Genomic DNA, 23,606 nt, shown 5'->3' on the forward strand with positions numbered 1-23,606 from the left:
GTTTTCTTTGAGGGGTTGCTTCCCTTAAACTTGACGGGAGAGCTTATTTTCAGACCTGTAGCATCTCAAAGTGTGTCTGGGAGTAAGAATATGTAATTCAATCAGGTCAATTAAAAAGGTTCAATACCCACAAATGTACAGACAATATGAGCAGAAAATCTGAAGAAAAAATTTGTCATTAAAGAGAGGTAAATATACTGATATTATGAAGCGAGTGTCGGAGAAAAAATTCTGAATCAATAAACAAGCAAGGTTGATGGAACTTTTATCATAGATGCAACGAGGTTTCATAAGTACAATGACCTAAAGGTCTTTGTCGTGAACAGATCGACGTACAAATTTTATAATCATGCATCCTTACAGAAATAAGAAAAATTCCTTCACAATGTCGGATAGCTAAATACAGTAAATACATCACATTGACTAAGAATTGCACTAAAAATCATCACTCTTGGCTAACGATCATCAAACATGGTGTCCAATCAACATACCGTGATGTAGTTTGCATTGATATAGTCGGAGCCAACCACGCTTTGATCACTGTCCAAGAGGATGACGCGCGTGTGATCAACTGAAACACAGGTAATACTAATAATAATAATGAATAATAAGGGCATTTATATGGGGCAAATCCTAACATAGCTCTAAAGCGCCTTACAAAAATAATCATTACAAAAATAACAAATAAACAAATTATTCAAAGTAATGTACAAGATGAACTTTTTTTTTTAAATACAAGCAGTCAAGCCCGGCTTCGCCCGGGTGTCAGCAAAGCCCTCAAAGAAAAACTCCAAATCAAACATTGGAGAAATGAGAATGACACGGAATGCTGGTATGCTAAGAGTTATTTCCCTTCCAGGGATAACAAAGCATGACTTACCTCCCTTGCACTATATAGGCTGTATTCAACAATGGGGAGGGTCATTACCCGAGGAAGGAAACAATGTCTGGAAAAACTAAAACCCAGGTGCACATCTGTGGCTCCTAGGCAGTGTGCGTACACAATATCTCATCCTTGCCTTTAGCCGTCTCTGAGGTATGGCAACCACAGACACACAGACACACACACACACACACACACAGACACACACACACACACACACACACACACACACACACACACACATCCATTCTTATATATAGTAGAGATACAAGACAAAGTCAATCAAAATGATCTGCCAGGTTACAGATAAACTATCACATTAGCAGTTAGGATAATGGATGCATGTGAGATCGAGGGAAACACAGTTACAATGGGAACAACTGTCAATCAAAACCCTCTCTACCTGTACTCTCTACCTGGTAAAGCCTGACTAATTAATTGGGCGAAGTTGCCTTCGGGAACAATAGACGAATTCTGAAAATAACTCTGTGGGAACAAGATAACAATGAAAATGTACTCCCCAGTACAAGACACACGAACAATTAATTGAACCGGTTTCGACAAAACAAGAAACGAAGACAATTGTCGAAACCGGTTCAATTAATCGTGCGTGTGTCTTGTACTGGTGAGTACATTTTCATTGTTATCTTGTTCCCACAGAGTTATTACCATAACTCACAGGGCAGGATGTTCTTGTATCTGTATTTAGATGTGTTCTCCTGTCTACTACGTTAAACCATAACTCACAGGGCAGGATGTTCTTGTATCTGTTTTTAGATTTGTTCTCCTGTCTACTACGTTAAACCATAACTCACAGGGCAGGATGTTCTTGTATCTGTTTTTAGATTTGTTCTCCTGTCTACTACGTTAAACCATAACTCACAGGGCAGGATGTTCTTGTATCTGTATTTAGATGTGTTCTCCTGTCTACTACGTTAAACCATAACTCACAGGGCAGGATGTTCTTGTATCTGTATTTAGATGTGTTCTCCTGTCTACTACGTTAAACCATAACTCACAGGGCAGGATGTTCTTGTATCTGTATTTAGATGTGTTCTCCTGTCTACTACGTTAAACCATAACTCACAGGGCAGGATGTTCTTGTATCTGTATTTAGATGTGTTCTCCTGTCTACTACGTTAAACCATAACTCACAGGGCAGGATGTTCTTGTATCTGTATTTAGATGTGTTCTCCTGTCTACTACGTTAAACCATAACTCACAGGGCAGGATGTTCTTGTATCTGTTTTTAGATTTGTTCTCCGGTCGCTGGCCTTCTTTACGACTGTACAGATGTCTCTCCTCTTGTTGTTGGAGTTGCTGAAACACAAACAATTGTCAAAAATGTATTATATGAAGAAGAAAAAATAATAATACAACAAATACAACAACAAAATACAAAATACAACAGATTTTTTTTCTTTCTTTTAAACGGAAAAAGAAGAGAACCAAACAAAATCAAACAGGACCTAATGTTTCGTCAGAAACAAAATTATATTAAATACTTGTGACTGAAAACATCCCCCTCAATTACAATACAATAATAAATATTTCATTACTTCATTTCCCAATTTGAAATAAGAAAGAACAATTGTATTGCATTGCATTGCATTGCATCGCATGAATATTGTATTGTATTTTATTGTATTCTATTGTATTGTATTCTATTGTATTGTACTACTGCATTATAATTTAAATACCAGGCATGTTGTTTGGCGTCATTGCGTGCAGTCAGTATAATTATCCCCAATCTTCTTTCAAATGGCTCAAAAACCTTAACTGACGTCATTTCGGCAGATACTTGTTCCTGGTTGGGGAAAGGTGACACATCAAGCCTTCCTTTTATCTTTGGAAAATTGCCAAAACTAGCTCCCATGATCATTTCGGCAAATTTGCTGTCAAAAATAATTCCTAACAATTAACATCCCTGCATACTGACAATTATACTGACAAGTTATGCTGTATAATTGTGACATATGTTACTGATAAAAGCTGCCTACTGCTGAAAACATCTTGGTTGGAGTGGGAATTATCCCTTTCTCTACTAAGGCCGAACAAAAATATATGTTGGTTTAGGTAAAGACAAACCCTATTTTTTCCCGCCGGCCCTAAAACTGTTTTTTTCATTTCTCAAAACAACAAAAACTTTTGGCACATTTTGCGAACCATACCGAGACTGAGGGAAGTAACCTCCTTTAAAATTGACTAAATTAAAAAATAAATTAATTTAAAAAACGCCGACCTACCGAACCTATCTTTTTTGGTCACGTTATCCTAAACCAACATATATTTTTGTTTGGCCTTATAAAAGGAGGAAGTGTTTTGCTGACACGATGAGCTGTCCATATTTTTTCAAGGAGACCTCTGTAGGAATAAAGTATCACCTTTCTTCTCTTGAAACTCACAGTAATCAAACATCTCAAGGAATAAATTACAGAATTAGTGTCAGCAGAAAGTGATATCAAGATACTGAAAAACCTCCAAAACAAATTAAATGCTCCTTCGTCTAAATCTGATTACAACTTCTTTTTTTCCTCCTTCCTCTACCTCGACTTCTACCTCGTTCCCTGTTGGACTGGGTGGCCGAGTGGTAACGCACTTGCGCTCGGAAGCGAGAGGTTGCAAGTTCGACCCTGGGTCAGGGCGTTAGCAATTTTCTCCCCCCTTTCCTAACCTAGGTGGTGGGTTCAAGTGCTAGTCTTCCGGATGAGACGAAAAACCGAGGTCCCTTCGTGTACACTACATTGGGGTGTGCACGTTAAAGATCCCACGATTGACAAAAGGGTCTTTCCTGGCAAAATTGTATAGGCATAGATAAAAATGTCCACCAAAATACCCGTGTGACTTGGAATAATAGGCCGTGAAAAAACGGGGGTAAATTTACAGAGGTTATGAAAAAAACACCTGAGAATGCATAATCTTAAATGGGAGGGTCTTGTCTCAAGTTGAGGGGAGGGGGGTGTGTCAAGTTGAGGGGAGTGGGTCTTGTCTCAAGTTGAGGGGAGTGGGTCTTGTCTCAAGTTGAGGGGAGTGGGTCTTGTGTCAAGTTGAGGGGAGTGGGTCTTGTGTCAAGTTGAGGGGAGTTGGTCTTGTCTCAAGTTGAGGGGAGTTGGTCTTGTGTCAAGTTGAGGGGAGTGGGTCTTGTCTCAAGTTGAGGGGAGTGGGTCTTGTCTCAAATTGAGGAGAGTGGGTCGTGTGTCAAGTTGAGGGGAGTGGGTCTTGTCTCAAGTTGAGGGGAGTTGGTCTTGTCTCAAGTTGAGGGGAGTTGGTCTTGTGTCAAGTTGAGGGGAGTGGGTCTTGTCTCAAGTTGAGGGGAGTGGGTCTTGTCTCAAGTTGAGGGGAGTGGGTCTTGTGTCAAGTTGAGGGGAGTTGGTCTTGTGTCAAGTTGAGGAGAGTGGGTCGTGTGTCAAGTTGAGGGGAGTGGGTCTTGTCTCAAGTTGAGGGGAGTGGGTCTTGTGTCAAGTTGAGGGGAGTGGGTCTTGTCTCAAGTTGAGGGGAGTGGGTCTTGTCTCAAGTTGAGGAGAGTGGGTCTTGTGTCAAGTTGAGGGGAGTGGGTCTTGTGTCAAGTTGAGGGGAGTGGGTCTTGTGTCAAGTTGAGGGGAGTGGGTCTTGTCTCAAGTTGAGGGGAGTTGGTCTTGTGTCAAGTTGAGGGGAGTGGGTCTTGTGTCAAATTGAGGGGAGTGGGTCTTGTGTCAAGTTGAGGGGAGTGGGTCTTGTCTCAAGTTGAGGGGAGTGGGTCTTGTCTCAAGTTGAGGGGAGTGGGGGTGTCTTAAAAAGAGGGTTTGATTGATTTACCACTCTATCTCTCTCTCTCTGTTCCGTCTCACACTATTTCTTTCCGTATGTCCTTCTCCCCACCTCTCTCACCACTCATTTTCCCCCCTTCCCTCCCCCTCTTTTAATTCTATTCTCAAAAGTACTGTACAGTGAACCCTCCCCCTGTTTTTTTCTCCAGATTTTCTGTTCATAGCTTAAGTAAATTTCCCCCAGACAGACTCCCTCCATTTGAAGACCTGATTTTCTAAGACTTTTGGAGGTCTTAAAAGGGGGGTTCCACTATACAAAAAGTTTCCATGGCTCACCTCGAACTCATCCCAGAAGCCGCCTTTACTTGTGGTGGTGGTGGTGGTGGTGGATTCTTTCTCTTTGAGCTCCCTCTCCTGTTGAAGCTGCTTGATACGATCGTTGATACCCGACGCTGTAATACGCGTGGCATTGTACGGCTGGAACATCAACAACACAGTACTGGTTATATAGGTGGAGTTTCATAGCTGACAACCTTCTGAAGTCAGTCTTGAATATGAGCAGGGAGAAGTTGTAAGATTCGGGAGATTCCCGGAAAATCCCGGAGGGTTGGCAGCTATGGGTTTTTGTGTGTGTTTTTTTCTCATTTTTCCTGCTTTATTGTCACATTGCTTGGGAATTTTCTTCCTCCCAGCGGAATTCCAGCAGCAACAAGATCAAGTTGTGTTACCCAGTGTGTGTGTGTGTTTAGATGTACATGTAGTTTTCTCTGTTTTCTTACAACGTTGACCTGAGAGTTTATTAGGTGTTGACATTCTGTATTGGCATTCGTAGTTTGATATTGTACAGCATGAAGAACACAGATTTATTCATTGTACATGTATTTAGCTTCTTCTTCTTCTTCTTCGTTCATGGGCTTAGATTCCCACGTTCACTCATGTTTTTAGCACGAGTGGATTTTTTACATGTATGATCGTTTTTACCCTGCCGTTCAGGCAGCATACGCCGATTTCGGGGGAGTACATGTATTTAGCAATATACTTTACATTCCAGCTAGACCGTGACCTATATTTCCAATTCATTCACATGTTTCAGATTAAAACAAACAGTGACTGTATTTCAAATGTACGCACATGTTTCAGGTAGATGATCTTGACTGATTTTCCCCCATTAACTTACAATTGTTTCAGAATTAACAACTGTGAAGGATAGTTCCATAGATTGCTTCAATGTTTTCAGGAAAAAGCAACTTTTCCACAACCCATAAAAAAAACCGACAGAGTTATTTCCACAATTCGTCTATTCACAAACATGTTTCAGATAAACGGCCACGACTGATATTTCCAATTCACTTACATGTGTCAGATAAAGAACTGTGCCTAATATTCTTCCACATAGACCCTATCGGTATTGAGTTCTTGCAAGAGCATGCAAACTTTAAAGCATAGCAACGCGTGTTGTACGGCTGTCTCGCAGAGCTGCGAAGGCAGATGATCATAGTTCTCACAGCTTTCGAAGCATAACAAAGAGCATGTCTCGCTGATATCTCGTGAGAGCTGCTCAGATGCCGAAAAGGTCTATTCTGACTAACATGTTTCAGATATAGAACCGTGACTAATGTTCTTCCAAATCACTCACATGTTTCAAATAATTTTAGAATCACAGGAACGCAGAAGAAGAAGAAGATTTAGCCTCAACATGCCAGGACGTTTACGTCAAGGAATAGAAGAACGCGCATGCGCAAGCTCACTGAATACGCACGCATGAGTGCTTCACTACCAGACATATTGTTCATCTCTTGGATTATCGCTTACATCCTTCTTGAGTGTGTAATTATTTGTGGAAAGCTGCATTTCAATGTGTTGCTAGGACTGTTTTGTGTATTGTGACAGTTTTTTGGATTGTATTTCTCAATGGTTTAGGTGAATGAACAGTTTTTCTTTCATCGGTATTTGCGTCCACGCATACAGCGGAAAGACAATGGCGGATCTTCATGATGATTCAGATAGCGAACGAAAGGAATGCGCAGATTTGTCGCGTAGTGGCGCTAACTCTGGAGTGCAAGAGATGTTTTCTGAGTTGATGCGACGATTTGATAGTATGGAGAAAAGGATGCATCATTTAGAAGAGAGTGACAGTGTTGAACACGAGAATGAAGCCAGTTCCAACAGGGTCGAAAACTTCTCTGGCATTGTCGCTGACAGGGTCAGTGAAGAAGACACAAATGAGCTCGCCAGGGGCGAGGAGGAAGATGAGGAAAGCGTTTTTTCAAGTGGTGGTGAAAAACGCTAACAGTAGCACTAGTAAACCTGATATTCTGGACACTCTAGAATTAGAGCTAGAGCTGGCAGAAAAAGATGGGGCCCCAGTTGTTGAGAAATTGAACTTCAAACCAGACGACCAGCGATCTGGACAAAGAAGCAGTGCTAATAATGGCAAACGCGGGTCTCGCAGCAAATGGTGACGTCATTGCTCTTTTGGGTATAGCACAGTTAGAACTCTCTCAGAGACGAAGATTCCAACTACAAGCCTGCTTGCCAAAGGACATCGCTTCTATCGCTAGTGCAAAGATAGAGGTAGGGTCTGACAAATTGTTTGAAGAAGATGTTGACAAAAAGGTTCGCACAGCGCGTGAAGCTTACAAGTCGGCTTCAAGCAGGGGCAGTGGTGGCGCACACCGGTTCCAGCCTTACAGCCAGAGAGGAGGCAGGCCTTTTTTAGGAAGAGGCCAAGCCTCTCAGTCAGCGAGAGGAATGACGACATACCGTGCCCGGAGGTCATTCAGGGCAAGAAAAAACCCGCGCGGGAACTTACAACCGAAAGTAAACAAGAACTCTGATCATGCTGCCCAGCGTCCTGATTCTGAGGTGAATACATTGTATGAAAGTTTACAACAAACAATTCGTATACTTAATGATCTGAAAGACAAATTTAAAGCAGGACAAATTAGGGAAAATATAGAACAGTGGGAGAAATTGACTTCAGACAAGGTTGTCCTTACAGGGTTCCTGCAGGGCAGAGCTGATACAATTCAATGAGGTTTCAAGGACATTTCCAGGACCAAATAAATGCTTTTCAAGGACATGATTTTCCCCAAATTTTCTCCGCGTCTGCAAACTATTAGTCATTCCGTAGTTGTTTTCCTTGCCAACTTCCGGGAAGGGAAGCAACTACGGGTGACTAGTTATAGTTAGTTCGTCTGTTTTCGTTTTCACTCGATCTTTTATTCTCCCAAAATGTGTACACTACTGTATTTGACGAAAAAAAGGGGGTTGCATTTTTTTTTTAAATAAGACAAGCTGCTGACGAAATGTATAGGCAACAATTTGGAAAAATCAAGTACTTTTCAATGACTATTTAACAAATCTCTATTTTCAAGCACTTTTCAAGGCCTGGAAAAGGTTTTCCAATTTTCAAGGAGTTTTCCAGGGTTCAAGGACTCTGTACGAACCCTGGTCCTTAGTATGGTGCAAGGGTTAAACATTGATTTTACAGAAGTGCCTGTGCATAGTGGTGAGATTTTTCAACCTAAGTTTTCACAAGAACAGACAATGGCCATTGACGCAGAAGTAGAGGAGATGATAAGGCCAAAAAAAAAAAAATTGTCTGTTTCTGGTAACATGGCTAAAAAAAATAGGGTCGGTAGGTCGGGATTTTTTTTTTATTTTTAAAAAAAAAAATTTTTTACCCCAAATTTAGACCAATAAAACTAACTTTAAAAATCGCGCAAAGAGACTGGATTCACTATACATAGAGACAAAGACACTCAACACATTTACAAATCGTCAGCGGACTTTCGTTTTCACACGTTTTTGTTGTTTATTTTCTCACCCTGTCCTTTACCACCCAAAAAACAAAAAAACAAAAAAACAAAAAAAAAATTTGAGTTTGGAAAAAAAAAGTTTAGGGTCGGCGCCGAAATTTAGGGTCGGTCGGGTGACCAGAAACAGACAATTTTTTTTTGTTGGCCTAAGGAAAGGAGTAGTTGTTGAATGCAGTCATAGTATGGGTGAATACATCTCACCTATTTTTGTGAGACCGAAGAAAGACAATAAGCTTAGACTTATCCTTAACCTCAAGAACTTGAATAAGACAGTTGAGTATCATCATTTCAAAATGGGAACATTACGTCATGCTTTAGCGCTCAGGTGACAGAGTGCTGTTGGTTTGCTTCTTTGGATTTAAAAGAGGCTTACTTCTCAGTTCATGTGAATGAAAAATCACAAGAGTACCTGAAGTTTTTCTGGAAGGGGAAGTTGTATAAGTTTACGGTCTTTCCTAATGGATTGGCCTGTTGCCCACGTCTATTTACCAAGATTCTCAAATCTGTTATGGCCCACCTTCCTAGCTTAGGGTTTATCTCCACCATCTTTATAGACGACACTTTGTTGATCGGTGATTCGGAGATAGAGTGCATCAGAAATGTTAAAACATCAATTGATTTGTTTCAAAAACTGGGGTTTGTCATCCATCTCACCAAATCAGTTATCAGGCCTTCCCACCAAATTACGTATCTAGGGTTTGAAATCAACTCAGAGACAATGACAGTGAGGCTGACTCAAGAAAGGAAGGACAGGATCGTGGTTTTAGCCAATAGTCTACTGGACAAAGGGAGATCAAAGATTAGAGAGCTTGCTAAATTGATTGGCATGGCAGTGGCTAGTTTTCAAGGAGTGAAATATGGGGCTCTGTGGTACAGAAACATGGAAAATGACAAAATTGTGGCATTAAAACAGAACCATGGAAACTATGATGCTGAAGTGATTTTCTCAGAGGAAGCCAAACTGGACATGGTATGGTGGAGAGATAACATTCTAGTAGCTGATAGCCCGGTTGATGTTTCACCAGGAGAGCCAGAATTTGTTATCCATTCAGATGCGTCTCTAACAGGATGGGGTTGTTCTTGTACTGAGGGCAGAACAGGTGGGCACTGGACACAGACAGAAAAACAGATGCACATTAATGTGTTAGAACTGCAAGCTGCATTGTTTGCTTTGAAGGCTTTCGCAAGTGACAAGAGGGGTATTCACATTCGACTTATGCTCGATAATACCACAGCTGTGGCATACATAGCTAACATGGGAACTAATCACTCAGCTCAGTGTAATGCTGTGACGAAGGAAATCTGGAACTTCTGTGTAGATAGAGACATTTGGGTGACAACTACGTACATACCTGGTTTAGAGAATGTGGAAGCTGATGAAGAATCTAGAAAACTGAATTTAGATGCTGAGTGGAAGTTAAATTAAAAATTTTAATAATAAATTTTCATTTGATTAATATACTTACCCAACTCACATATAGCAATTAACCCATAGTTCAGTGCTGATATCGCTGTACGCGTCCCCTTAGCAACAAGGAAGACGCCTCTAAAAAAGAGTGACCGAGACCCGTAAGGGTATCCAAGTCAGCCCGTAAGGGAGGCTGCCTTCCATATGCGCGCGCATATGCCGCCATCTTGTCATTCTACACGAAGCCCAACTCACTACTTTTTTAGACCCCCATACCCCCCACAGCGGGGAGGCGGGAGGGAATAAACGATGTGAGTTGGGTAAGTATATTAATCAAATGAAAATTTATTATTAAAATTTTTAATTAAATTACATATCTTACCCAACTCACATATAGCAGATTGCTACTATAGGAGGAGGGTACTTACCAACTTAAGACCGCAGGACCTGCCCTGCAGCCACGAGAGCCGGCAAAGCCGCACTGCCATCTTGCCGCCTTGCAGCAATGTCTCTCAAATAAAAATTGATGAACACGTCCTCAGATTTCCAATAAGCCGCCGCCAGGACCTCTGATAGGCGCCCTGAGCGAAGCACGGCCACAGAAGACGCCCAAGCCCTCGCTTCGTGCGTCCTGGCTGACGTAAGAGGAAGCACCGCCCTGACCTCGCCAGACTGGCGTTGCCACCATCCATACGCTTGCTTAATGGTCAGTGAAACCCATTTAGTCAAGGTGACCTTCGAGATATCCTTCGCTCGCACAGTGTTGAGGGATATAAACAGTAATTTCTGAGTTTCCGAGCGAATCGGCGAAGACCTAGACAGGTAGCTGCTTAACGCCCTGACAGGACAATTTGACAGATCGGGGTCTCCAGGAGCGAGTATATCGCTCAAGGGTGGAATACGAATGCAAGGCGAAGCCTGACCGGGCTTTTGATTTTTAGCGAGAGAAAATTAGACGTAAATCTCAAAGAGTAGGAGCCATCCCTCTCCAGGGAAATATCTTTAGCGAGACCAGAAAGTGCGTGCACCTCGCTACCCCTCCTAGCCGTGGCCAGCAAGACCAAAAACAGAGTTTTTCTCGTCAAATTAGGTAAACTAGCCAACCGGAGAGGCTCAAAGTCCTCCGATGCAAGGAAACGGAGAACCACAAACAGATCCCAGGCAGGGAGCTGTGATCTTGAGAGAGCTGCATCAAGGGCAGCTCCCTTAAGCACGCTTGAAATGACACCGTCAAGATTGATCTTGCGACCGAGCTGTCTAAGCGTGGAAGAAATCGCAGACCTTCTAACTCGCAGTGAAGAAGGAGAGACCCCCCTACTAGCCAACCAAGAGAGGTGGTTGGCTACCTCCATGGACCTTGGGGAAAGATGTTGAACCTTATTCTCAGAGCACCACTTGGCCCATGCAGCCCAATGAGAAGAGTAAACGGAGCTAGTTGAGTCTCTGTGTGCTTTCTGTACCAGTTTCAAAGTTGTGGCCGAGGCCCCGGCACGACGCAGAGCGATTCTGACAGAATCCAGCCGTGAAGCTGCAACGCTTGCGGATTCTCGTGCGGGACCCCTGACCTGGGCTGTAACAGGTCGCCCCTTCGAACGCCTAGAGGAATGGGTGGGCGCACTGCCAGCCGCAGAAGGTCCGGATACCAGTGCTGGCTGGGCCAAAGAGGAGCAACCAGCACCAGCGCTGGCTTTTCCAGATCCACTTTTCTTACTACCTTCCCTAGCAGGCAAAACGGAGGAAAAGCGTACGCCTGCAGATTTGACCAATCCAGATCCAACGCGTTCACCGCCCACGCCAGAGGGTCCGGGAACGGTGAGACGAAAAGGGGAAGCCTGGTGGAGAATCTCGTTGCAAACAGATCTATGCAAGGCTTGTATACTTGAACCCAAAGGCGGTCCAACGCCTGGTGGGAGAGGGTCCATTCTGAGTGCAGAACCTTGTCCCCCCGACATCCCCCCCTTGTCCCCCCGCCAAAACATTGAGCGTGCCCTTCAGGTACTTCGCTGAGAGAAGTATGTTGTGCGAGCTGCACCAAACCAACAGACGGCAAGCGCTCTCCGACAGCTTCTGCGAGCGTGTGCCCCCCTGCCGATTTATGTAAGCGGCCACAGTCGTATTGTCCGTGTGGACTTGAACATGACTGCCCCCCAGAAGCGGCAGGAAAGCCTGTAAACCCAGAGACACAGCCTCCAGCTCCAGCACGTTTATGTGCTGAGGAGCTAGGGAGAGATCCCACAGACCTGAGGCTGTCTGATCGGCCAGATGAGCACCCCAGCCTGTCATGGATGCATCTGTAACAAGAATGTTCTCCGGCGCCGGAGGAACGATCGGAACACCCTGAGAGACCCAGGGGAGCAGCCAAACACTTGTAGTGTTGCTGAACCAACTCCCCAGTCCTATGCGAACATTCCAGCCCTGAGAGGCTTGGTCCCACTGCCTCCTCAAAGCCGCCTGAAACGGCCTCTTGTGGACCCTGCCTAGAGGCACAAGGGGAGCCATCGATTCCATCTGCCCCAGTAGGGAGGACAACTCCCGGGCCGTGGACACACTCTTTCCTTTCAACGAGCGAACCAAGTTCTGAAGCTTGTCCACCCTCTTTTGAGAGGGACGGACTAACCACTCCACCGTATCGAAATCCATGCCCAGGTAAGTGAAGCGTTGGGATGGTTCTAACTCTGACTTCCCTAGATTGACTGTAAAGCCCAGCTGAGCCGCCAGGTCGAGAACCCTCGCAGTCTGAGTTCTGCACATGTACTGGTCCTGATGCAGATTCAACCAATCGTCTAAATACGCCCGTAGACGTACCCCCTCTTGTCTGACAAGGGAGCAAAGCTGGCGAACGACCAGCGTGAAGATCCAGGGGGCCAGGGAAAGCCCGAAGGGGAGTGCCCGAAATTGAAACACTTTCTCGCCCCACAGAAAGCGCAGCCATTTCCTGTCTTGAACATGCATGAGCACATGGAAATATGCGTCGGTGAGATCCACCGACGTGGCCCAATCTCCCGGACGCAGAGCTTCCCTTACAGAGAGAGGAGTCTCCATGACAAACTTGACTACCCGTAGGTATTTGTTCAGGGTGGACAGGTCCAAAACAGGCCTCCATGCCCCTGAGGCTTTGGGCACCACGAACAGCCTGCCGTAAAAGCCGAGGGACTCTCGATCTCGAACTTCCTCTATCGCACCCTTCAGGAGTAGGGAAGCCACCTCCGCATGAACGGCTGACTTGGCTTCCGGGTCCACGGGATATCTGAAAGGCGGAGGTATCCTGGACAGAGGTGCCTTCCCCTCTGCCCAGAGGAGACGGAATCCCGAACGCACTATTCCCAAAATCCACCGGCTGGACACCAGGCGTGTCCAGGCGGCCAAGGCCCTGGAGGGGCCACCCGCCGCCACCACGGCGGGGGTTACTGGGAATAGTGGCTCGGGAGACCCTCATTGGGGGTGAGGCTTGTGCCCCGACCCCCGAGAACCCCCAAAGGAGCCTCTCTTCTGGTAAGGCGCGCCTCGCCCCCTACCCCGAAAAGAGGTGGACTGATTTTGCATCTTGCCCCCCCCAGACGAAGAAGGCTGAGCCTTACTCTGGGAGGTAGGCTTGCTCTGAACCTTCTGAAAGCCGTGGTGAGCAATCCTTGCAATAGCCAGATCCCTAGCGTCCTGGGTTTCCTTCTGCAAAGCGTCCAAAGAGGAAGTACCCAGCAGCGACCCTTCCGTAAACGGGGATACCTTAAGTCTGTCAATGGTACCCCTGTCTCGGATCTTTGAACCCGCCAAAAAGGCAGTTCTGCGGGAATGTACAGCATGCCCGTAAAGCCTGGCTGCCAAGCTCAATTGTTCCTGAGAGACCCTGGCAAGCGTCGCCAACAGAGTTGTCACATCCTCCTGGGAGGCGTCGTAACGGAACTCAAACGGGTCTAACGATGAAGCGATAGACCTAGACAAAGAGCGTTGGAGAGAACTAGAGACGGAACCCAACTCAAGCAGAGATCTACCCGTCTCCTCCAAAGCCTGAAGAGCAGACTCCGTGTAAGGGACTGATCTATCCCTGGCATACCCGTCCTCCCGCAGAGAAAGCAGTTCCGGAGTCACCGGTAGAACTGATCTCGGCAAAGCGAAAGAGTCAAGTAGAGCGACGGGACGAACCGACAGTTTAGAGCTCTTTGAGAGCGCAGAACAAGGAACGTGTTGACCCGCTTTAGCCAACCAGGGGCCCACCACCTCCGGCGCCTCCCCATGCTGTGACAACAGCGGAAAGGCATCGGACATAGCTCGACCTTTTGCAAAAACCTTCGACATCTCGACCGCCACAGAGGGGGACTCCCGGAATCGGAACGAACTTTTCGGTTCCTTAGCACTCCTGAAATCCCCTAAGGCAGAAGGAGGATGGACAAACTGAGATTTGTTCACCGCCACCTCCTCCTCGAGATATTTCGAAGCCACTCCAGCCGCCAGAGCCACCGCATCTGGCAGCTGTCGTGGCAAAAAGAATCCAGCACCTTCAGCCTGAGAGGCGGCACCGTCATCCAGGTAGCCTTCGTGCCCTTCCGTGCACTCCGGAGACTGGTCCCCGTACTGACTAACAGAGTCAAGTCCAGAGCCAGCCATACTACCACCAACTTCCTGCCCCCTGGGCGGAAGCAGATGCCCTTCAACCTGACTACGGTCGGGAAGAATAGGAACATCTGTTCGCTTGTCAGGGCCCTTCGCACCCACTGACACCCCGACTAAGCGGTGGATATCAGCCGATGTTTCAGAACTTTCACCTGGGATGAGACCCGAGGCTACTCCCTCAAGACAACGCTCACGTGGAGTGCACATACCTTGTGAAGAAGAACGGACACCGGCCGGAGACCCCACGGGAGCCTGAGAGATCCCATCCTGAGACGCATGCACGTCCGCCCTCGTAACAGTAGCAGAGGGAGGCAAACGCACACTGGCCAGCGACGACGTACCACCGACACCTGCCGGCAGCGCACGAATCTCCGCCTTAGTTGACGAAACTTCAGCCGCTAAGGCCGAAACCTGAGAGCTTAATGTCAAAAGCAAAGAAGCAAAATCCGCAGATGCAAGCCCAGAACCTACAGGCGAGACATCCCCTACAACATGCTTAACCCCGAGCAAGGGCTTCTCCGTAGGTTTAGCAGACGAACCGGAAACTCCGGGCACGCCAACAACAACATCACTACATTTTTTGGATTCTGAACCCGAAAGAGACACGGACGTATCGCCGTGCGTTTTAGAACTTCTAGAACTTCTAGAGCTTTTCTTAACAGGAGAGGGCGAAGCAGCTACATGTTTAGATGTTGACCTCTTCCCGTCCGCATTGTCGGCCATGATGAAAACAACTCACAAACAAATTTGGAAAAAATTTTGTAAGTCCGAAAACAAGCCAACAATGCCGCCAAAATTCAGGTAAAAAATGGAAAGATCTCACCTCAACAGCAAATGCGAAGTCCGGTGACAAGAAGACACCAAGGGGAACACAAACCAGGTCTGGAAGACCAAGCAAGTAGGCTGAAAACACAGCCGGAGCGTACCAAACACGACCAGCTCCACTGAGCGCTGAGAGTAGAATGACAAGATGGCGGCATATGCGCGCGCATATGGAAGGCAGCCTCCCTTACGGGCTGACTTGGATACCCTTACGGGTCTCGGTCACTCTTTTTTAGAGGCGTCTTCCTTGTTGCTAAGGGGACGCGTACAGCGATATCAGCACTGAACTATGGGTTAATTGCTATATGTGAGTTGGGTAAGATATGTAATTTAATTCGAATTTACTCTCCCACGCTCTTCAAATACTTGGGTTTGAGCCAGAGATAGATTTGTTTGTTTCCCGAATTAATCGTCAGTACGCCAGATACGTAGCATATCGGCCGGATCCAGAAGCGGTTAGTGTCAATGCACTTAGCACAAGGTGTGGTAGTGGTTCCATACTGGCCAAGCCAGCCCTGGTTCCCTCGGTTAGGGAGTCTGTTGATAGAGAAGCCAGTTCTTGTGTCAGCAAGGGACAATCTACTTCACATGCCTGCAAACCCAAACATGGAGCATCGGCTCAGAAAAACACTGCAAATTCTTATTTGCAAAGTATCAGGGGTAGGCTCAGAAGCAGAGGACTTTCGCAGCAAGCAGCCTCAGTGGTCTGCGCATCCTGGAGAACAGGGACAGCTAAACTGTACGCCGTATACATCAAAAAGTGGAAAATGTATGCGAGTAAAAGAGGCATTGATCCGGTTCACCCTTCTGTAATCGATGCAGTAAATTTCCTAGGAACATTGTTTGCTGCTGAACAGAGTTATAGTAGTATATATCTGTGTTGAGAGATCAGCGCTTTCAGGCTACCTTGAAATAGCAGACTGTGGCATTGTTGGTGAACACAGATTGGTTAAGCGGTTTGTAAAGGGGATTTTTGAATTGAGACCATCTTTCCCTAAGTACTCTGCTACGTGGGACGTAGACACAGTTCTCTCTCATCTAGAGAATCTTATTCCATTGGGAAAATTGACTTTAAAAGAATTATCAAGCAAGTTAGCTACATTGATCGCTATCCTATCCGGACAAAGGTGTCAGACAATTCACTCCCTTTCTTTGTCGCCGATGAAACTTACAGGCTACAAGTGTGTGTTTCATATAAACTCCGTGATGAAACAATCAAAGAAAGGAAAACATGTGTGTAATTGCAACGCTCAAAGAATATTTACGTTGTACAAAGGACTTGAGAGACACAGATAAACTGTTGGTAAGTTATCAAAAGCCTCATGGACCTATTTCCAAAGATACACTGGCTCGGTGGATTAGAGACACTCTGAGTCTGAGTAGAGCAGGTGTGGATACCTCTTTGTTCACGGCTCACAGCACCAGATCTGCAAGTACGTCGGCAGCGGCTGCCAGGGGCACGCCAATTGATGTCATAATGAAAGCTGCCGGATGGTCGTCGGAGTCCACCTTTGCCCGTTTTTACAAAAAGACACCTTCGGTTAACATGGGTCAAGTCTTACTGGACTCTTTTCTCAAGAAAGATTGAGGTGAGTGCTTTCGTCAAAGAATATAACTTGACAGTTTGGAAGGTTACAGTGTTGATAAATATCATCTCTAAACATTCCTTGACGTAAACGTCCTGGCATGTTGAGGCTAAATTACCACAAACATGCGAGTACTTACCTTGTGTAAGTTGAAGCTTGTTTCGGATTTGGCCGATACATGTTACAGGAACGTTTATGTCAAGTCCCACCCTAATCCTGTGGAATGATAATCCCAGCCCTTGGGTTACGTTATAGTCTAGTTCTATTGATGAAGAATAATTAATTAGTGTACATGTTGTATGTATTATAAATGTTCTGAAGAGTGAGCTTGCGCATGCGCGTTCTTCTATTACTTGACATAAACGTTCCTGTAACATGTATCGGCCAAATCCGAAACAAGCTTCAACTTACACAAGGTAAGTACTCGCATGTTTGTGGTAATTAAGAACCGTGACTAATATTCCTTCAAATTCACTTACGTGTTTCAGGTAGACGACAGTTCCCGATATCTCCACCATAGGGTTTTTCTTGTAGTGTTCCACCAGTTCAGACAGAGACGCAAACTTCTCTCCACCCCCCACGTCATATGTCTTCCCGTCCTTTATGACAGAACAACAAGCAACACATTTATAATAATTTTCTCGTCCAAAGGACAAACAAAACACACACACACATATGTGCACACACACACACACACACAAAATACATCTGAGAGACACTGACAATCAGCTAATCTCCGAGGGGCAGCCAAATAATCAGACAAACCATCAAACCAATTATATAATCACTGTGAATCAACGAAAAAAACAGCACACACACACACACACACACACACACACACACACACACACACACACACTCACTCACACACACACACACACACACACACACACACAAACCATCAAACCAATTATATAATCACTGTGAATCAACGAAAAAACAGCAAGCACACACACACACACACACACACACACACACACACACAGAGTAGTAAGAAACTTATTTGAGTACTGTATAACATTTACATCAATTTTTAAAACACACACACACACACACACACACACACACACACACACACACAGACCACCACCACCACCCCACTCCGGCCCCACAACCACCCACTGACTCATTAATTTCTCAACACACCCACCGATTAAAATCATCTTATGATCAGCAAAAAGTGCAAGTCCGGGTTATGCATGACATTCTGATTGAGTGAAGCATCAATTGCATCCATCATCACACAACACATTCTGTAAGTTCCCTTCACCATCCCAACTTCTCTCTTGTTCCTCACAGGTTTACACATGTATGTGCACAGTGGAACCCACATTTTAAGACCTCCACAAATCTGAGAAAAAAGGTCTTAAAAATGAGGGAGACTTAAAAAGGAGGGAGACTTAACAAGTCGCGTAAGGCGAAAATACAATATTTAGTCAAGTAGCTGCCATTTTTCAGCAAGACCGTATACTCGTAGCATCGTCAGTCCACCGCTCATGGCAAAGGCAGTGAAATTGACAAGAAGAGCGGGGTAGTAGTTGCGCTAAGAAGGATAGCACGCTTTTCTGTACCTCTCTTTGTTTTAACTTTCTGAGCGTGTTTTGAATCCAAACATATCATATCTATATGTTTTTGGAATCAGGAACCGACAAGGAATAAGATGAAAGTTTGTAAATTGATTTGGACAATTTAATTTTGATAATAATTTTTATATATTTAATTTTCAGAGCTTGTTTTTAATCCGAATATAACATATTTATATGTTTTTGGAATCAGCAAATGATGGAGAATAAGATAAACGTAAATTTGGATCGTTTTATAAATTTTTATTTTTTTTTACAATTTTCAGATTTTTAATGACCAAAGTCATTAATTAATTTTTAAGCCACCAAGCTGAAATGCAATACCGAAGTCCGGGCTTCGTCGAAGATTACTTGACCAAAATTTCAACTAATTTGGTTGAAAAATGAGGGCGTGACAGTGCCGCCTCAACTTTCACGAAAAGCCGGATATGACGTCATCAAAGACATTTATCAAAAAAATGAAAAAAACGTTCGGGGATTTCATACCCAGGAACTCTCATGTCAAATTTCATAAAGATCGGTCCAGTAGTTTAGTCTGAATCGCTCTACACACACACACACACACACACACAGACACACACACACACGCACATACACCACGACCCTCGTTTTGATTCCCCCTCGATGTTAAAATATTTAGTCAAAACTTGACTAAATAAAAAAAGGAGGGAGACTTAAAAAGGAGGGAGACTTAAAAAGGAGGGAGTCTTAAAAAGGAGGGAGACTTAAAAAGGAGGGAGTCTTAAAAAGGAGGGAGTCTTAAAAAGGAGGAAGTCTTAAAAAAGAGGGAGTCTTAAAAATGGAGGTACATTTACAGAGGCTATGAACCAAAACTATGAAATTGGTCCTGAAAAGTCTTCAATTGGTCCTAAAAAGTCTTCAATTGGTCCTAAAAAGTCTTCAATTGGTCCTAAAAAGTCTTCAATTGGTCCTAAAAAGTCTTCAATTGGTCCTAAAAAGTCCTCAATTGGTCCTAAAAAGTCTTCAATTGGTCATAAAAAGTCTTCAATTGGTCCTAAAAAGTCTTTAATTGGGGTGTACTACAAGAAGGGGCTCTGTTGTATCACCTAGCAATATAATCCCTTATTTGCTTTAGAGGCATATGAGGATGTAAATTATACTCCATTGCATGCCCAGTGGAACCCACCCTCCATCACACCCAGCTGCCCCCTCCCCCCCCCCCCCTTTTTTTTTTTTTAGATCACCCCCCAATTTAACATCCACTCACCCCAACCCCATTTTAAAGATCTTATTTTCTTGAGTTTGTGTTAATGTGACCCAATGCTGTTTACAACTGTCCCTTTGTTAAGACCTGTATTTCTCACATTTCCTCAGGTCTTGGGGATGGGTCGGGGAGGGGAGGGGGGTGTGGATTGGTAGGGGATGGGTCCAGTGTAGTCAATGACATCATCTTACAAAATTATTATTCTTACTTTGTGAAGTTGTTAATAATCAAATCTGTGATTGCACTTGGCTATCCCTCTATTTTAGCATGCTAGTTACCGAAGAGAAAAGGTTCATAAGGACATATGCAGTCAAGAAGAAACAAGTCGCGTAAGGCGAAAATACAATATTTAGTCAAGTAGCTGTCGAACTCACAGAATGAAACTGAACGCAATGCCATTTTTCAGCAAGACCGTATACTCGTAGCATCGTCAGTCCACCGCTCATGGCAAAGGCAGTGAAATTGACAAGAAGAGCGGGGTAGTAGTTGCGCTAAGAAGGATAGCACGCTTTTCTGTACCTCTCTTTGTTTTAACTTTCTGAGCGTGTTTTGAATCCAAACATATCATATCTATATGTTTTTGGAATCAGGAACCGACAAGGAATAAGATGAAAGTGTTTTTAAATTGATTTGGACAATTTAATTTTGATAATAATTTTTATATATTTAATTTTCAGAGCTTGTTTTTAATCCGAATATAACATATTTATATGTTTTTGGAATCAGCAAATGATGGAGAATAAGATAAACGTAAATTTGGATCGTTTTATAAATTTTTATTTTTTTTTTACAATTTTCAGATTTTTAATGACCAAAGTCATTAATTAATTTTTAAGCCACCAAGCTGAAATGCAATACCGAAGTCCGGGCTTCGTCGAAGATTACTTGACCAAAATTTCAACCAATTTGGTTGAAAAATGAGGGCGTGACAGTGCCGCCTCAACTTTCACGAAAAGCCGGATATGACGTCATCAAAGACATTTATCAAAAAAATGAAAAAAACGTTCGGGGATTTCATACCCAGGAACTCTCATGTCAAATTTCATAAAGATCGGTCCAGTAGTTTAGTCTGAATCGCTCTACACACACACAGAGAACGCACAGACACACACACAATCATACACCACGACCTTCGTCTCGATTCCCCCCTCTACGTTAAAACATTTAGTCAAAACTTGACTAAATGTAAAAAGAACTGCAAGTCTGCACTTAACGAAAACCACAAAGTCAAAGATGATTTCCCGTGTTCGCTCTCACGTGATCCCATTAATTCCTCTCAGAAATGTGGGAGATAAAACAGAATCTTACCTGACTCCGTATCATGACGTGTGTGACTTTGTCTTCTGTTCGAACGGAGAGAACGTAGTCTCCAGGCTTACTCTGGCTTTCACGCACCAGATAGCTAAAGTTCTTTCCCTTCTCCAGCAAACACCGCTCAGCCTCCTTGCCTGATATATGGCCGTGAAACCATCTGAAAGAAAACAGAAGAGATGCTATGTATCAATTGAACATTGGAGTGTCCTTCTTTGGGTCATGTGACATTCGAGTCCAACAAAAACTCATATTTAGGTGGCTAGTCAAGACTACAAAAGACGTGCATGTTTGTGTGCATTTTATTCTAACAAAATAAATTGAATGTTAACTAAAATTGATCCATACCTAAATGCTATTTGTATTTTTAACCAAAACATGACATTTCACACAGATCTCCACAATCATTGCTCACCTCGACCGCTGGTGCAGTCTCGGAGGAACAATGACTGTTTCGATCTGAGTCAAATGTCATGTTTTTGACAAAAATACAAATAATGTATATTATATTTTTCTCTCTGTTTGCTTACTTGTGTGTGTTCAATATTACTGCTTGGACAGTGTTAATTCCTGGACTCGGAGGACAATTAAGCTAAGTTGGACCCGGATTAAAAACATGTCCATGGGTCAAACTGTTCTTGCTTTGTCCACGTTTAGTAAGAATTTTGATAGCCAGAAGATCAACATGTCAAAACTTATAAACCTGTGATCAACCAGTCAGAGGTCAGACCAACTCTATGCGTAATGGATCCAAAAGACAAAAGCCTGAGAACAGTGCATATTGCTTGAAAATCAAAATAATCACAGGTTTCTCTCTTCATAAGAAAACACCTGTATGACTATTTCCTTGTTCAAACTCTTGTGTTCCAATTTCTGACCACAACTTTTTTTTCATGCCATTGTAAATTCCCATCCTGAATAAATAAATTCTTGTTTAAACCAACAGATCTTTTACAGACTGCAACATCAAATACAATCCTGCAAAAAAACAAAATAATACAACTCTTGATTTAATCAACAGAAGTTTTACAGTGACAAATATCAGCTTGAACTTTCCGAATCAAGTATTCTATCAGAATACATTAAAATGCAAAGTTGTGATTTTATAGGGTTCAAATTCCCTGTTAGTCAGCTCTCACACTTTACATAATAATTTTACTCTTTAGCAACATTTTGTAAGGGATCTGTATTGATTCTACACATCCAAAGAGTTTTGAACATTTCTATTTGCATATATTTCACCCCTTCAGATGAGTGTTTTCCTGTGCAAGTGAATGAAAGAGTTTGCTAAATGAGGGGCGTAACAAATTAACTGGTCAACATCCACGTAATAGCACCTGCTCTCACTTGATCATGGCCAAAAAGCGATATAATACGAGTCTTTATCAATGTACAATAAACAGTGAACTATACTGTGAACCAACAGGACAATAATTCAAATCAATCGACCAGGTTGTTGGAACGTTGATTTTTCATGTCCCATCAACCTGTTTGGCTTTTTTGAGACGACTCAATTTTGTTTCCTTACTCAGTTTACATGGTGGTCTCCATGTTTGAAACTATTTACATTTAGGTCTATCAGAGTAAAAGGTACAGTACCAGGTACAAATTTAAACACTATTTCATAATAAAAAGAATCAGTTTTGTCTATAAAACAAGTTACGCCAAAATTCCATGACTACGACGATTATGCATATGTCAAGCCCACTGTGGTTGTCTTCCTTGACACACCAGCATCCATACCAGGTACAAATTTAAACACTATTTCATAATAAAAAGAATCAGTTTTGTCTATAAAACAAGTTATGCCAAAACTCCATGACAACGACGTCATGTGCCTTTAAAAAAAAAAAATGTGTCTGAACATGCATGCAGAGAGCATATAGGGGGGCCCAACCTTTCTGGCGTGGGGTCTGACGTAGCCAGGGGGTATTTGAGCATGATGATGTCGCCGCTCTTCTCCTTGAGCTGGTCCTTGTTCTCCATGTAGTGCTGAACCAGCTCCGCCAGAGTGGCAAACTTCTCGCCCCCGTACAGGTCGTAGAAATCACCCGTGTTCTGGATCTTGATGTGGGTGACCTCCCCATTGCGTCTGCACAAATAAGTTTACAGATAGTAAATAGGGTGGACCTCCACCCCCACCCCCACCCTCCCCCTTTTAACACTGTAATAATGTGGGTGTGGCCCTCGTCCTCCCACCTACCCCTGACAAAATAAGTTCATCTGAAAAAAAAAACATTTCAACATGGCCTTTTTTGCTTGTTTGTTTGTTTGCTTAACGCCCAGCCGACCACGAAGGGCCTTCAACATGGCATTAATCACTGTGTTTTGGATCTTGATGTGATGAGTGACCTCCCCATTGCATCGATCTGCACAAATAACTTTGAAGATGGTGAGAATAAAACAAGAGAAAATGATGGCAATTCTCTTGTGTGAGTGTGCCCACCATCTCCTAACCAGCCCCCCACCCCCCCTCCCCTCCCCCCATTTCTCCTCGGTACATGTAAGTAGAAATCAATGTGTTCTGGATCTTGATGTGATTGACCTCTCATTGCTTCTGCAAAGAACAGTTCACAGAAGGTGAGAGTTTTCAACAGCAATGCACCCATGTTC

At 43.8% G+C, this 23,606-nt stretch overlaps 1 protein-coding gene across 2 annotated transcripts in view; it reads right to left on the reverse strand.

Annotated features, from left to right (window-relative positions):
- Nucleotides 1-23,606, reverse strand: part of LOC138978619 (tyrosine-protein phosphatase non-receptor type 11-like) — a 50,317-nt gene that overhangs the window by 15,288 nt on the left and 11,423 nt on the right. For both annotated transcript variants that reach the window (XM_070351380.1, XM_070351379.1), the window contains exons 3-8: nt 22,891-23,085; nt 20,991-21,153; nt 17,354-17,473; nt 4,966-5,106; nt 2,107-2,203; nt 492-571 (exon numbers count right to left, since the gene is read on the reverse strand). In XM_070351380.1, the coding sequence (XP_070207481.1) occupies nt 492-571; nt 2,107-2,203; nt 4,966-5,106; nt 17,354-17,473; nt 20,991-21,153; nt 22,891-23,085 (796 nt within the window). The remainder of the gene's footprint in view (nt 1-491; nt 572-2,106; nt 2,204-4,965; nt 5,107-17,353; nt 17,474-20,990; nt 21,154-22,890; nt 23,086-23,606) is intronic.

The sequence above is a fragment of the Littorina saxatilis genome, linkage group LG10 (assembly GCF_037325665.1).
Source record: "Littorina saxatilis isolate snail1 linkage group LG10, US_GU_Lsax_2.0, whole genome shotgun sequence".
NCBI lineage: Eukaryota > Metazoa > Mollusca > Gastropoda > Littorinimorpha > Littorinidae > Littorina > Littorina saxatilis.